This window comes from Myxine glutinosa, chromosome 3, assembly GCF_964187855.1.
Source record: "Myxine glutinosa chromosome 3, kmMyxGlut1.1, whole genome shotgun sequence".
Lineage (NCBI taxonomy): Eukaryota > Metazoa > Chordata > Myxini > Myxiniformes > Myxinidae > Myxine > Myxine glutinosa.
This window is the reverse complement of record NC_136263.1, coordinates 133,700,842-133,716,230: the sequence shown is the minus strand read 5'-3', so window position 1 is coordinate 133,716,230 and position 15,389 is coordinate 133,700,842. Positions and strand designations below refer to the sequence as shown.

Here is a 15,389-nt window from a genome sequence, read left to right as displayed (position 1 = left end):
AGTTACAGCTTCGGATGAAACACTGGTGGTTGAGGTATGTTTTTAGCCAATTGATTAAGAAATTATTTTACGATTGTTATTTATTGATTTTAATTATGCAATTAATCAATCAATTATTGTACACCTCTCCTTCCCAATACCGTCTCTATGTGCTGTACAGCGGTATTGCTAGGCACAGAAGGCGCCCCGCGCTGGAGGATATTTATTTATTTGACATGGGGGCGGTGTACTTTGCATGGATTTGTACTTGTATGTTGATCGTTTTTGGTCACATCTCTCAATGGAGAACATTCAATTAAAAATTATAGTATCCGGATGCGGATCTTCACTAAAATCTAAGCAACCCAACCTGTCCAACAACTTTCGTCCGAATCTTCTGTTCAAACCTTTTGAGATGTCCTGCTCACAGCCAAACAGACAGACTAACGGGTGAAAACATAATTTCCGGCCACCTTTGGAGGCGGAAGTAACTCGAGAGTTCAAAGAACACCATACAGCAGTGTTGACGTATAGTATATAACTCAATTGAAAAAAAATCATGACTTTAAAGGTTGTATAAAAAAAATTCAGAAGTTTATCACCGTTGAAGTAATCTTATTATACACCACCTTATTTAACATGTCCAAGTACGACAAAATTGTAGGTTTTTGAAAGTGGTATCAAGGTGATTTGTGTTCTAGAGTTTCCAAGTATATACTCCAATTTAAATAAAATAAAGATTGTAAAGGTCGCATCACCAAGACCGAAAGTCTAACAGCTCCTTCCCAATAGTAGCCAGGCTTATAAAATATTATAAACCACAAACACATATGATTAGCTTTTTAAACAGTCGTTAATGCTGCTTATAAGATTAAACAAATAAATGTAGAGGAACCCTGACATCCGTGATGTTAGTTTTACTTACAGAACTGCGGGAAGGAAGATCTACTGTAATCTAGATTATACCCCCACAATGGTTGGGTTAAAAACATGCTGTCAAAAAACCGAGGCGAATTCCTTACTTTCACGGTTGTTAGTCCGTACACAACTTATTATGGAATCATGAACCATACACCGCTTCAATGCATTAACTTTGTATTCACGACATTGGGATGAAAGTGTTATGGTCATATTTACTATATTATTATTATTACTATTACGAAAGTGATACAACTGAAACGATACACTACTGCATTAAGAAACCTGGGATTAATTTGTCCGAAGCGGTCCGAAGGATAGACATAAAGCCTGAGGCATCTAGACATACCGTTTTGTTGCAAGAGACATAACGCCGATGCTTTCGTTATTTGATGGTCATTTTAACAATCGTTTTGTTTGTGTTTCACACTGAATAAAAAACGTAAAGGAAGAGCATGGCGATTGTGATGTATGATGTCCGCATGTTTACCGCCGTTGATACAGCGACTATTACACCACCCTATCTACAGTGTTACATTATGTATTTGTGCCTATTGTTTGTGTCTTTTATGGCATCCTTCAAAACAGGAAGTTTCCTGTTTGGAATGATTTTCCACTTTGTTTGACTGCCAGTCAGGCAGACAGAGTTAGACAATTATCTCACTCCTCTCTATGTATGTGTGATCAGGACGAATTCAGAGCCAAAGTACTGCTTAACTGGAGGTTTGCTTCCCATCCATGGTCCATGTTTTGTATCCCACCAATAGGCCAGATCTGGATCTGGACCAGAACCAAAATCTAATCGGTTTGTTCTTGTTTGCTTGTTCTGTACATAGTCAACTCACCCACCTAGTTTTGGCATAACTCGTCCACAACTTTTCGAAATATAATGCTGCATTTAGTTTTTGTCTCCATCGCTCAAATGTTGAAGAATCACTTAAAAAATAAAAACTTCTCGTATCCGGATCCGGACTTCACCAAAGTCAAATCAATTCGTCCTTGTCACACACCAAACCTGTCCTACAAGTTTCATCCCAATCTGTCCATAACCTTTTCAGATATAATGTTAAATATATCGTTTTTGGCCCCATCTCTCAATGGTGAAGAATCACTTATAAATTATAGTATCTGGATCCAGATGTTCACCAAAATCTAATCAATTCGTCCTTGTCATGCACCCAACCTGTCCATCAAATTTCGTCTGAATCTGTCCACAACTATTTGAATATCCTGCTCACAGACAAACAAACAGACAGACAGACAGGAGTGAAAACATAACCTCCGTCCACCTTCAGTGGTAGAGGTAATAACAGAAAACCATTGTAAATAGAAATCGTCTTGATAACCCACGTGTACACACAGATATTTGGTGGTGGAGTGGGTAATGCCTTGTTCCTTGTTTGTATTACGCTCACTATAGTGTGTTTTTGATCCCCATAGCTGCTTAGAAATCCAGTCCAGAGAAGAGATGTGGGCACAACCAGGTATTTTGGCAATATAAATGTCACTATGGCTCCCCAATGACCATATGGTTACGACGCCATCACCAGCATAAACTTATGCTTTCCTAATCTGTTATCTTTCGTTTAATTTGCAGTTGTGTGTTTTATTACATGTTAGCCATTTAAAAATAACTTAAAAAGCATTTTAAATCAATGAACAACCAAAAGTGAGAAACAATTCGAAACCACTGACCATCAATGTCCATGTGTTTCCCTCTTCGGCGTAACAGGGCCACCATCCCCTGATGCTCCTTTTCTGAAAAATTGATATCATTTCGATTCTCTTCCTCTTTTTTATTGAGCTTGTGGCTGCAGGGATTTGATGCAGGCCACAAGTTTCAGGCAATTTGACAGAAACTGGCATGCAGTTCAGGTCCAATGTCAGGCTCCCTGTAGAGGGGAATACACACAATAAATCCATGCTCATTGTGGCATCAATACCATTGTGGCCATGTCAAAGGTCAAAGTCAAACAAACAGTCAAACAAACAGGGATATTTCCCTTTAAATAATGACCCTCATAATGAAATCCTTCAGTTTTCGTGGTTAGACATTTTTACTGCTGTCTATAGTCACTCTAGATGTTTCTGACAGGGAAATCAACAAGAAAATTCAGATGCCATGCCTGACATCTGAACAATGTTTCAGGGCAATTGGGATGCTTGAGGCTGGTGTAAGCCAGCAAACAATTGCCCAATGTCTTCGTTGTTCAATGTTCACAGCCTGCAATTTCCAACCTGGCCAGGCGTTATGGTGAAACTGGAACTGTGAATGATGGTCCACGAATAGGAAGACCACGGGTAACCACCCCAAACCAAGACTGCTGGATTGTGTTGCAGCATCTTCGTGATCGTTTCCGCCCTGCGACGCAAACAGCTGCATTGACAAAAGGTCGCCACAACAACCGCATCAGTGTCTCGACTGTGCAGAGGAGCTTGAGAAGTTGGGGCCTGGTGGCAAGACGTCCTTGCAGAGGTCCAGTGTTGAACACAGTGCATCAACAGAACAGACTAAGATGGTGTCTACAGCATCGCCGCTGGACACAGCAACAGTGGAGTGCAGTCTTGTTCAGCGATGAGTCCAGATTTTGCCTCCATGCTGCTGATGGGCGTCAACGGGTATGGCGCAGAGGTGGGGAAAGGTATGTATCATGCTGTATTCGCCAGATCAATCGTTGGGGAGGACCCAGTGTGATGGTATGGGCCGGCATTTCCACCCATTTCAGGACACCTCTGGTCGTCATCGAAGACAATCTCACTAGTCAGCGTTATGTCAATGAAGTTTTGAGACCTCATCTGCTGCCATTTCTCCAGGCTCATCCTGACATCACAGTTTTCCAGCAGGACAATGCTCGACCCCATGTTGCTCGCGTGACCACCAACTTCCTCCAGGAACAGGGTGTTTAAATGATGCCTTGGATGCCTTATTCTCCTGACCTCAATCCCATTCAGCATTTTTGGGATGAGCTTGGTCGACGTCTTACATCAAGGAGATCAATGGCTGTCAATCGGCAAATGCTCATTCAAGGCTTGCAGGAGTGGGACAGCCTTCCCCGGTACCGCATCAGACGCCTGGTACATAGCATGCGTTAGAGGTGTACAGCCTGCATCACAGCTGAGGGAGTACAAACACAATATTGAGGACTGCTGTCATTCTGTCCTTGACTGTTAGGAGTGTTGTGTCCATTTCTGTGTCATTTTGTTTTGACTGTATTCAGGTGCGTGCCTTTGTGTTGCAGTGCTGTGACTTTTGTTGCACCGCCCCTTGTGATGTTCATGATTTTTGTTTTTTTGTGATTGAGGCAACCTCCTGTTTATTGACATGTGTTTAGTAAAGATAGCTGAACTTTACCTCTGTGTTCAAATATTTTTCATTTTTGCGTGGAGGATTTCAATGAGTGTCCTTCTAAAGATTTGATGAGTTTCTTTTGATGTTGAGTATATAATGTAATATGTATATATTGGGGTGGTGGGGGTAAGCAGACAGACAGCCATAGGCAAAGATAACAGTGTTTTTGGTTGTACTGTATTTGTCTGGCGATAAATTATAAATGAAAATAAGTCACGTTAACACTTTTAGGAATTTAGTTGGGCCTCATGTAGAATATTGTGTACAGTTTTGGTCACCACATCTGAGGAAGGACATAGATGCCACACAGAGGTTTCAGCATTGGGTAATTCGATTGATTCTGGGCCTAGCTAGACAAAGTTAAAAGGAACAGTTGAAGGAGACAGGACTTTTACATTATAAAGGAGGCTATGGTGAGGGGATTTGATTGAGATGTTTAAAATAATGAAGGGCGTGGACAAGATAAGTGCAGTGGTGTTTTTCAGCAAAGTTGACAGTGTTTGGACCAGGGCCATAGCTTGAGGGTAAAGGAGATGGGATTTAGGATAGTTTTAAGACGGGTTTTTTTCATTCGGAGAATGGTTAATGCATGGAATGGTCTCTGCGGAAAGGTATTTGCAGTGGAGGGGTGGATAAGTTTAAATGGGAATTATATAGAAACCTGGATCCATTGGACAGAGAGGGTATGGAGTATGGGGATATTGGCAGGACTTGTCGGTAGCTTGTTTGTGGATGGGTGATAATACTGAGGTTGGTGCAGCACAGGCATAATGGGCCTCATGGCCTCATCCTGTGCCAAAGTTCCTTGTGTATCCTTGTGTGTACCTTGCAGGAGATAACAGTATGAAAAATTTGTAACTAAAGGTTGATTACATTTGCAGAACAAAGTCTGCAAAAGAGATTGACAGCCATGAGGTTACAACGAGATAGCAAGTGCAGGCAGTGGTGAGTATATACAGAGTGCAAGCGGGGCTGAGGTTGGAGCGAGTGCAGGCTGAGGTGTGAGTGGAGTGAGTGCAGGGAGAGGTTAAGGTGGAAAATTTGCAGGAAGGAGTGAGAATGGAGTGAGTGCATGCAGGGGTGTGGTTGGAGTGAGTGTCGGCAAAGGTGAGGGTGGAGCAAGTACAGGTAGGGGTGAGAGTGGGCTGAGAGTGGAGTGAGGGTGGAACAAGTGCAGGGAGGGGTGAGGGTGGAATGAGTATAGGCAGGAGTGAGAGTGGAGTGAGTGCATGCAGGAGTGTGGTTGGAGCAAGTACAGGCACGGGTAAAAGTGGGGTGCAGGTAGGTAGGAATGAGATCAGCGAGATGGTTTGTCTTGGTGATTCAACTAACAAATATGTATATTCTTCACTCATCAGGAAGGATCATATATATATATATATATATATATATATATATATATATATATATATATATATATATATATATATATATATATATGGCACTATGGGGTTTGGGTTAGGTTAGGGTTAGACCTTTCAGAACCCCATTGCTTGGAAGAGGTCATATTGTAAGACATTACCCAAAATATCATCAGCTGATAGCTTGTCATTGTCCCAGAGTTGCAGGTTGAGCTGAGGAACAACCCTGGATGATGTTTCCTCAAAACTAAGGAAATCATCCTGTGACGAGAACACAAAGACAACCATTCAAATTGACCATGCATTTATGAATAGATCTGCACATGCATAATCCTAGGTTTTGTTCAGGATAATATTTTGAGAGAGAGACTTTGAGAGAGAGGGAAAGAGAGAGAGAGAGAGAGAGAGAGAGAGAGAGAGAGAGAGAGAGAGAGAGAGAGAGAGAGAGAGCGAAAGAGCGAAAGAGCGAAAGAGAAAGGGAGATAGAGATAGAGATAGAGATAGAGATAGAGATAGAGATAGAGATAGAGATAGAGAGAGAGAGAGAGAGAGAGAGAGAGAGAGAGAGAGAGAGAGAGAGAGAGAGAGAGAGAGAGAGAGAGACTTTTTCCTTTGTATCCAACATTATAAAATAGCAAAAAAAAAGTAAGATTAAAACTGTAAGCAGTGATGCCCCAGGGAACAAGATTCCACATTCTGATTGGACAAGTGCACGACAACGTTCTTGACAATGGCAGCCCAGATCAAATTATGCAATGTTTGAACTGAATTGATCGAAAAATAAAGGAGGAGGTGCGTAAAAGAGGTTTTTCATGAAATCCAATATGACCACCAAGTCACGTGACCTATGACGTCATCCTTAGGATATACGTCAATTCAAGTGGTATACTATAAGTGGTCGAAGTTTCAACTCAATCGATCGAAAAATGAAGGAGAGATGCATTTCAAAGGTTTTCATGAAATCCAATATAGCCGTTCGAGATTGCTTGTTCGTTTGAGCTTGTTCGAGAGAACTGTCCTTGGCTATGCAACAACAACAACAACGACAACAACAACGGCAACAACAACGACGACAACAACAACAACAACAACAACGATGACAACACCAACTATAGTCTTCTCTTGAGATGTCAGTGATGTATAATCACAGGATCTAGACTTTTCATTTCCCACTTCTAATTGGGAAAAAAGTATTGCTGGAGCCGTCAGGTTTGTCCCGGTTGCCCGGTCTGAATTCTGACAAACGATGTTAAAGCGGTCGCACTGGTCAACTGACTTGAGTGCTCTGAGCTGGATTACGGGTCTGTTTGCCACAATACCTCACTTCAGTGGAACACCTGAGCCAATCAAGAGACATGCTAATCAGTGCCTTACATCCGATTATACTAATTATTATCGATCCGAGCGAAATTGCTGGACACAGGCACAGTCTTGTACTGGGCGCTAATCGCCGGGACCCAATCTGTCTTTCAACAGACATGTACAATTGCTTTAACTCACAATCATGACACTCAAATGCACCCAGATATGAAGTGAATTTAGAACAACGTGGGGTGTTAATACAAAAAGATAAGCAATGCAATTATTAAAACCCCACTACCCAGTAGGCGCACCCGAGCCAACAAAAAAATGGCAGATTCCTTAGTTACCTACTCCTTAAGGGCTCAAACACACCTTAGTAGATAGATAAGAGAATGAGAGGACACAAATACTGCAGACTGCGTCGAGTAGGACACAGCTTGGTGAGGGTGGAGATATGGCCTTCCAGGAGCTGTTTGTGCTGTGGACAGAAGCAGCTCTTGGGGGAGGTGAGCGCGGGCTGTGGTGGAGGCTTGGCTGGAGGCAATGGTGGACTGATGCATGCCGTGGAAAACCCCAGGCATCCACATGCAGGCTTCACCAACATGCTCTGCATGCATCTGCTCCCCCACCCCCCACTGTTTATATACTGCATCTTATAGCTGTCGTCCCCACTCGCAACTGTGATGCCACTAAGCTCTCGCTGCTCAGCTGTCATTGGTCCATAGCCCAGTCCGTTGGTGGGGCAATCCTTCGATTTTAGGTCGTAGGTTGCAGACAGCAACCGCCCAGGGTAGTACTACCGTTTTAACTTACGAGCGTTAAAGTGGTGCCCGGAACCATCTTACACTCTCCGTGTTAGGATTGCTGGTCTTACCTTCTGTGTCACTCAAACTATAGCTATTGGGCTAGCTTCAATCTCTCTCTCGCTAACAAACATCATGCACTTTTCATCATACACTTTTCTTTTTTATTTAAGGTCTGGCCTCGATGAAGGCTATATAGTCTGTGCCTGGAGCCTTCAAAATAAAAAATAATGCCTCCGGCCACCTTTGGGGGTGGAGGCATAAAAAAGACCTCTCACCCAGTTCATATGGGACGCTTTTAAGACATGGTGGCATTCCTGCCTGAACTTGGTGCCTGATGGCCAACCTGAACCTTTTAAAGGACGTAAAAGGCAGATTACGAAGGGAAGAACATAAAAAAGATTATGAAGAGATATCATTTTTAGACACAAACCAAACATGGGGAGGGGAGACCCCTAAAACTACGTACAATAATTATCAGGTGACTGTGTTACCATCAAACACTAAATAAGTCAGTTTTATGATGGAATAGTGAAATTTGGAAAGTCAAGATCGGCATAAAAACGAAAATGAAAATAAAAACGAAAAAATTAACATAGAAAAATTCAAACTGTTATGCTAGAAATTGAAGTTCATAATTTGAAATTTGAAGAAACCACAACATTATATTCATTTTGCCCAACTCATAAGAATGGATAAAGATTGGAGATGTTCCAGTGCAAGATATGCTGCATTTGTATAAAGTCAAAAAAAGCAAACTGCCCTTCATGACTTTTGTGTTTGAATAAGTTTTACAATATGTAATACCAGCAATAATGCACGGCAGTTAAACATGATCTTGTACAAAGGCTATGGAGATAAAGTACTTAATTGAATTAAATAAAATGTCATGGAGATAAAGTATTTAATTGAATTAAATAAATAATTCTCAATAAGATAAAATGTTTTCAAAACTTACGTTTTTGACGAGGCATACATTCTCTGTTGGAAGATAGTTAAAAGGGAAAATGAAACGCCAGTTGAAGTTTCCTTCGCCGCCGAGAGAGCGATAGTGGATATCTGTGCTCTGACCGGCGTCCTCCATGCCATCCATCCAGCTGTAAAATGATCAATAAAGTACACCTCAGCTTTGAATCAATAGTTTTATTAAAAGTAGTGAATTTTGTTACAGTTTTGTATTGGATTAATGAACGTGAGCTCATTTCAAAGGGGCCTGACCAAATTTGCTCTAATCCTCCATGAGCCTCGACTTTGTATACAAAAAGATTGGACAGAACAAGAAATCAAGTTCTTATCGAGGACATAGCCACAAAGCACACCTCAAAAATGGGACGTGTAGATTTTACATCTAAGTCACTAAAAATAAAAAATAAATAAAGAATAAAATAAACTAAAAATAAAGGTAAAAGATAAAACATTAAAAAAGTTCAAGGTGATATGTCAGCAGTGGTGATGTTATAGTGTATATAAATAAATAATTGAAAGTTGTATCTTGGTAGTGGAGATGGTGGCAGGATGGCCTTGATGCACACTCACTTCTAAGCTGTCTAGCCTGGGTTTGAATCCTGGCCTAGTGATAAGTTATCACCCGGTGTTTCACAGGCTGGGTGATTCATCAATGTGTAATGTTCCTCTTGGATGGACGTTAAAGTCGATGGACGTTAAACATCCCACGGTGTCCTTTATGAAAAGTAGGCGAGCTATCTCCGGCACCATGAACAAATTCCAAATTCCTGCCCAGACAAACAAACAGAGCTCATATTGAAGTGTATAGATGGTGCGCACAAAACTTTGAGTTTCTCTGTCATATAAACCAAATGGTATTGGTTCTAAATATATTAACAACCGGATTGTCCAAAGTCCAAAGTTGTCCGTGTCTTTGTGGAACACCCTGTATAATCATACAATCGAGACTTTTCATTTCCCACTGCAGTTTGAAGTCTGCTTGTTCATTCGTGTAATTTCATGAATAGTCATTCAGTTTTCTGCTGTCCCACCAAATTTGCCACTCTAGGAGACCATCAAGTTTGCCTAGTGGTTGCACCAGTCCTGCATGCATTCATTTTCCCGTAGAGATGTTCTAGACAGATGGAACGATAGACAGACGGCTTCAAACACCCAAAATGCAAGTCTAAAGCCAGGCTGATGCCAGGTAGGAGGCTAACGAGTGCAGAAGAGTTTTCCACCAAAATGGACAGTGACAGGATCAGGGTAAAGAAGAGACTGAGGATGGTAGTAAGGCAGTGGTCTTTATGGCAGAGAGTAGTTAATGCATGGATTGGTCTCCCAAAAAATGTATTGGCAGCAAAAAAGAAACAGAAAATAGATATAAAATGGAATTGCATCGGTACATACAGTATAACTGAGGTGTGTCTACCCTCAGGAGAGCCAGGAAACAATATCTCTCTACTCTCAAGAGTGAACTCTCAAACCTGTCTCCCTCTTCCAAATCCTAGTGGCATCTTGTCAAATCTGTTTCTGGTGTTTGTTCCCCCTCCATCCCCTCCCTTACCTCAAACGGCTACACAGCTGACTCCGCATGTGAAAAAGCTGAATGCCTCAACTCTGTGTTTGCCTTAAAATCTTGTTTCCCAAACCCATCTCTCTCTGCACCCACCGTACCCAGTCGTACCCAGCTGCTCCTGGACTCTGTGTCCTTCTCTCCTGACAAGGTGGAGAAGTTTCTGTCAATCCTCGACTCTGATTCTGTAACTGGACCAGACGGCATCAGCCCACGTGTCCTAAAATCCTGCTCTGCCGCTCTATCTCACCCTCTCTCTGTTCTTTTCACCCTATCTTTTGCTCAAGGTCATCTGGCATCAGCTTGGAAATCAGCCAACATTACCGCTTTACACAAAAATGGTGCAAAAACAGATCTTTGCAACTACAGACCAATCAGCCTGCTCCCAATTATCAGCAAAGTCATGGAATCCATCATTGCTTCGGATATCAAATCCTTCCTCTTCTCCAATGGCTTGAACTCTGATCATCAATTTGGATTCACACCAGGTCACTCTACTCTGGACATGCTGCTTCTGCTGTCTCAACAATGGATCGAGGTCCTCAATATCAAACAGGAAATTAGAGCTGTCTCCCTTGATTAGAGCTGTATCACTTGCCTTCGATATGGTCTGGCACCCCGCTCTGCTCACCAAACCCTCCTCCTATGGTATACATGGAAACCTCCATGCATGGCTTGAGGACTTCCTCTCTCATATCCCCTCACTGTTCAGGCTGGAGTTCCCCAAGGCAGTGTTCTGGGCCCTATGCTTTTTCTGGTCTTCATCAATGATCTCTCCGACTCTCTGGAAAATCCTCTCTATCTCTTTGCTGATCAGTGATCACCCCCACTCTCTGCCGCTCCATACCTCATCCCTCAGATTGGCAGTCTGCAGCCTTCTCACTCTCTGCAGGCCTGGACAAAATCACTGACTGGTCAAACAAGTGGAATATGTCTTTCAATCCTGACAAATCTCACACTCTCACTATGTCTCTCCGAAAAGACCGTATTGACAACCCTCCCATCTACTTTCTCAACAATCCCCTCCAAGAAGTTCTGTCACTCAAGCTCTTGGGTCTCACAATCTGCCATGATCTTTCCTGGGAAAACCACATGTCCAAGCTGGCCTCCAAAGCCAGTCGCTGACTGGGCATCCTCCGTCGTGCGAAGTCCTTCCTTGGCACACCTGAGCTCCTCAACACATACACGGCTTTCATCCGCAGCTCAATGGAATACAGCTCTCCCCTCTGGGCTCGTGCTCCTGCCTTACACCTAACTCAGCCTCACGCTGTTGAAACCAAAGCTTTCAGAATCATTGGAATTTCCCGTGATGAAGATAACTCTGAGGGCCTTTCACTCACTCACCGCAGGCAGGTTGGTGGTCTTTCTGTCTTCTACCGACTCCTCTCTGGCCTATCCCCCCCAGCCCTGTCTGTGCTCTGTCCCCTAAATACTCCTACGGGTCGCACAAGATCTGCCAGCAACCCTCTTCTGGTGAAACTGCCAAAATCAAGACTCGCAGCTCACCTTCACTCTTTCATTCCTCTTTTCTCCCGCCTATGTAACAAACTCCCTCACTCTCTTCAATCCCACTCATCCCTCCAGGTCTTTAAAACAGCTATTCACCACCATTTCTTATCTTCCCCCATCCAAAACCTTGATCTTTTCTACCCCCATTAATTCACCCCAGATCCACTTTTCTGAAATACCGACTTCTTTCCTGGAAGTCATAGCTGTGTCCATGTGGTTTTTACCTCTCCTACCCCCCCCCCCCCCCTTCCCACGCCTCCTCCCCCAAGCCCTCCCCCTCCAACAGATCTCCTGATGTCCCTGCTGTCAAATGTTGTACTTGTGTGCTTCTCGCTCTATCCTCATCTTGTCTCCCGCTCCCTTTATTATGTCTTATGTGTCCGGTTTTTTTTGGTCATTAATTTTCGCTCTTACACGAACGAGCCTCGATCTTGTGTACAAAAAAATAAAAATAAAAAAGGATTGGGGATATTGAGGTGCATACATGGATATATTGTTAGCTTAGGTATGAATGCGTAATTACTTGTATCCATTTTAGTGATTGTGATGTTTGTGAGTTGGTATCATCAGAAAGTGAGTGTGATATCAGTTTGTTCATCTCTCACTCTACAACCATTGACTTCATTCAGAATATAAGGAAGGGGACAGGATATATAAAAAAACAGGAACATGAAGCAGCCTTTTTACCCTTTCACATAAATATCACTCGACTTCTCTCCTGTAATACTTTGGTCTTTCAGGATCACATCCTTTACATTCCAGATGATGCAACGAAGCTCGAACCTGGGGAAATAACAAAAAGCATTAACTATTTTTAACTAAAATAAATTCAATATTTTCAGCTAAAAACAAAAATAAATTAAATATAAGTTAAATAAATACATTAATTAAAATAAATATTTTCAGGTATTTCTTCATTGATGAACGAATGCATGAACATAGAAAGAAAAGAAAAAAACGAAAAAAATTAAAAAAAGATTACCTTTTGGGTTTGCGGGGATGAATGTCAACTGGAGGACCAGGAAGCCCAATACTTTTTGGAAAGAGATCAACCCACATCATTAGCTTACCCTAAAAAATATGTATAAAAAGAAAATCAGATCCATCACCAAGCAACATAACAACAACAACAACAACAACAAACAAAACAGACACTAAAGTATTTTTAAAGCAATATACACCTGCTCAAAATATGGCCGCAGAGAGTTGAACAGACTTCGTGTCTCCACATGCTCAGGCACGAGGCCCATAGTCCGTAGAACATGCAGGGCCAGGCGTTCATTGGAAGGTCCGAGATTGGGGTTCATCAGTTGTGATGGCTCTAATTAAATATAAATCCACAATACTTCATTTTAAGCTCAATTATAAACAAAACAATGATCTTAAAACAATAAAATTAGTGACAATTCACTAATTGCAGCATTAGCAAACCTCCTGAAAAACAAGCCACTCTCACCATAGGTGTCCAGTTTATACTCCGTGCCACCGACGAGCACAGTATCGCCGGTGTAGATGGGGTCCTGCCAGCCTCTTTTTGCCGCAACTTTTTTAAGATGAAAAGTCGGAGGAACATGATCTCTCCATTGGTTAATCCCATCCCTGAAATGCATACCATGAGTTAATTACTGAGTTCCCTCATATTGCCCTTGGAAGACATTTTTAATTAATCACAGTGGAGCGTTGAGAGCAAGCTACTCTATCTGGGGCATTTAATTAGCAGGTAAGGTTAAGCCAAGTTAGATGCTGGACCCCACCAGAATTAAACGTCTTGCACCCACCAGAGATTGCTTAGCAACCCACCAGAGCCATGGAATTATCCACGGTTTGTCAGCTTACAGGATCGTCGGCCGGAGAGTGGGTTCGAGAAACCCCCCCCTAAATCAGCAAAAATACTAAACAGTGATTATTTTTCATTTTATCCTGAACATGTTTATTTACCGACTCCTTTTCTACATTCTATTTTCCATTATACTTCAAAGTTTATTGAAAATACTAACGTGGTTTGGCTCGTTGCGCTCGCCTCACCACATGTCACTACGGAGGCACGGGCTTGTTTTAACGGAGGATAATGACTGTACATGAGTCGCTGTGTTGTCATGATTTACACCAACCATAATATAAACAATTATTTTGTCATGATTTACACCAACCATAATACAATATTGTTTATTTGTAATATATTTCTAATCTAAAAAGGTCCAGGTGGTCTGAAGCTCTAAAGTCTAAATGATCAAGGGTCCAGGCTAGTCTAATGGGTCAAAAGCATCTTATGGGTCTTTGGGGTCTTGAGGGACTTCATGGTCCTCAATGGTCTTTTGAGTCTTTGAGGTCTTTTGGGTAATCTGGGTATTTTGGGTCTTTAGTGTCTTTTGCATCCTCGAGGTATTTTGGGTCATTTGGGTCTTTTGGATCTTTGAGCATGTTTTGGGTCATCGGGGTGTTTTGGGTCATCAGAGTGTTTAGGTTCTTCAGGGTCTTTGGGATATTTTGGGTCTTCAGGGGTCTTTGAGGTATTTTGGGTATTTGGGTCTTCAGGGTCTACAGGGCATTTTGGATCTTCAGGGTCTTTGGGTTATTTTGGGTCTATAAGGGTCTTCATGGTCTTTGGTGGTGTTCAGGGTCTTGGGGGACTTAAAGGATCCTCAAAGGTTTAAGAGGTCTCAGCAGTCGAAAGAGTCGAAAGGTATATTCCAACAGTATGTCATTCATAGACAAAAGTAATTAATAGACAGGATGCAACCGACGTTCAAACATTCAAACATTATGTAATTTAATAGATAGTCACATGGCGTCTCACCTCCTCAAGGCTTGAAGAACCCTGTTTTTTGGTTTTATTTAAATTTGAAGAAGAAGAAGACGTTTTAGTCACAAATATACATATATATATGCACGAGCAGCGGTGGGCGTGGTGCACGAGCAGTGGGTGCGTGGTGCTTGGCAGCCGCTGGCGTTTTTTAGCCAGCAGCTTCGCCCGCACGAACGCCGCTACAGCACCTTCGACCGCGAGCTGCTCGGGCTCCACCTGGCGGTCCGACACTTCCGCCATCTGCTCGAGGGCCACCCGTTCACGGCTTTCGTCGATCACAAGCCCCTTGTGTTCGCGATGGCCAAGGTCGCCGAGCCATGGTCGGCCCGGCAGCAACGTCACCTCTCTGCCGTGTCCGAGTACACGACGGACATCCGGTGGTGGATTGCCTTTCCCGGTCCGTCGCACACGCGGTCCACCTCGGGATCGACTATGCCCGGATGGCGGAGGACCAGACCGCCGACCCCGACGTCCAGGCCTTGCGGACCGCCGTCACGGGCCTCCGCGTCACCGATGTGCCGTTCGATGTCGCGGGCACGGCCCTCTTGTGTGACGTCTCCCTCGGCCGGACTCGCCCCATCGTGCCCGCTGGCTGGCAGCGCCTGGTTTTCGACGCCAACCACGGCCTGTCCCACCCGGGCACGAAGGCCTCCCAGAAGCTCGTCGCGGCGAAGTTCGTCTGGCATGGCCTCAGGAAGAACATCCGCGACTGGGCCAGGACGTGCCTCGCGTGCCAGTGTGCAAAGGTCCACCGCCACACCCAGGCCCCGTTGGCCCCGTTTACGGTGCCCGAGCGTCGGTTCTACCACGTCCATGTCGACTTGGTGGGACCTCTGCTCTG

The 15,389-nt window shown here is 43.3% G+C and overlaps 1 protein-coding gene across 1 annotated transcript in view; it reads right to left on the bottom strand.

The window, feature by feature from the left end:
* LOC137424161 (myoferlin-like) overlaps nt 1–15,389 on the bottom strand; it is a 281,368-nt gene that overhangs the window by 11,480 nt on the left and 254,499 nt on the right. The window contains exons 32-38 of the mRNA XM_078773618.1: nt 13,199–13,341; nt 12,924–13,063; nt 12,725–12,813; nt 12,430–12,525; nt 8,671–8,809; nt 5,769–5,868; nt 2,593–2,789 (exon numbers count right to left, since the gene is read on the bottom strand). Of these exons, the coding sequence (XP_078629744.1) occupies nt 2,593–2,789; nt 5,769–5,868; nt 8,671–8,809; nt 12,430–12,525; nt 12,725–12,813; nt 12,924–13,063; nt 13,199–13,341 (904 nt within the window). The remainder of the gene's footprint in view (nt 1–2,592; nt 2,790–5,768; nt 5,869–8,670; nt 8,810–12,429; nt 12,526–12,724; nt 12,814–12,923; nt 13,064–13,198; nt 13,342–15,389) is intronic.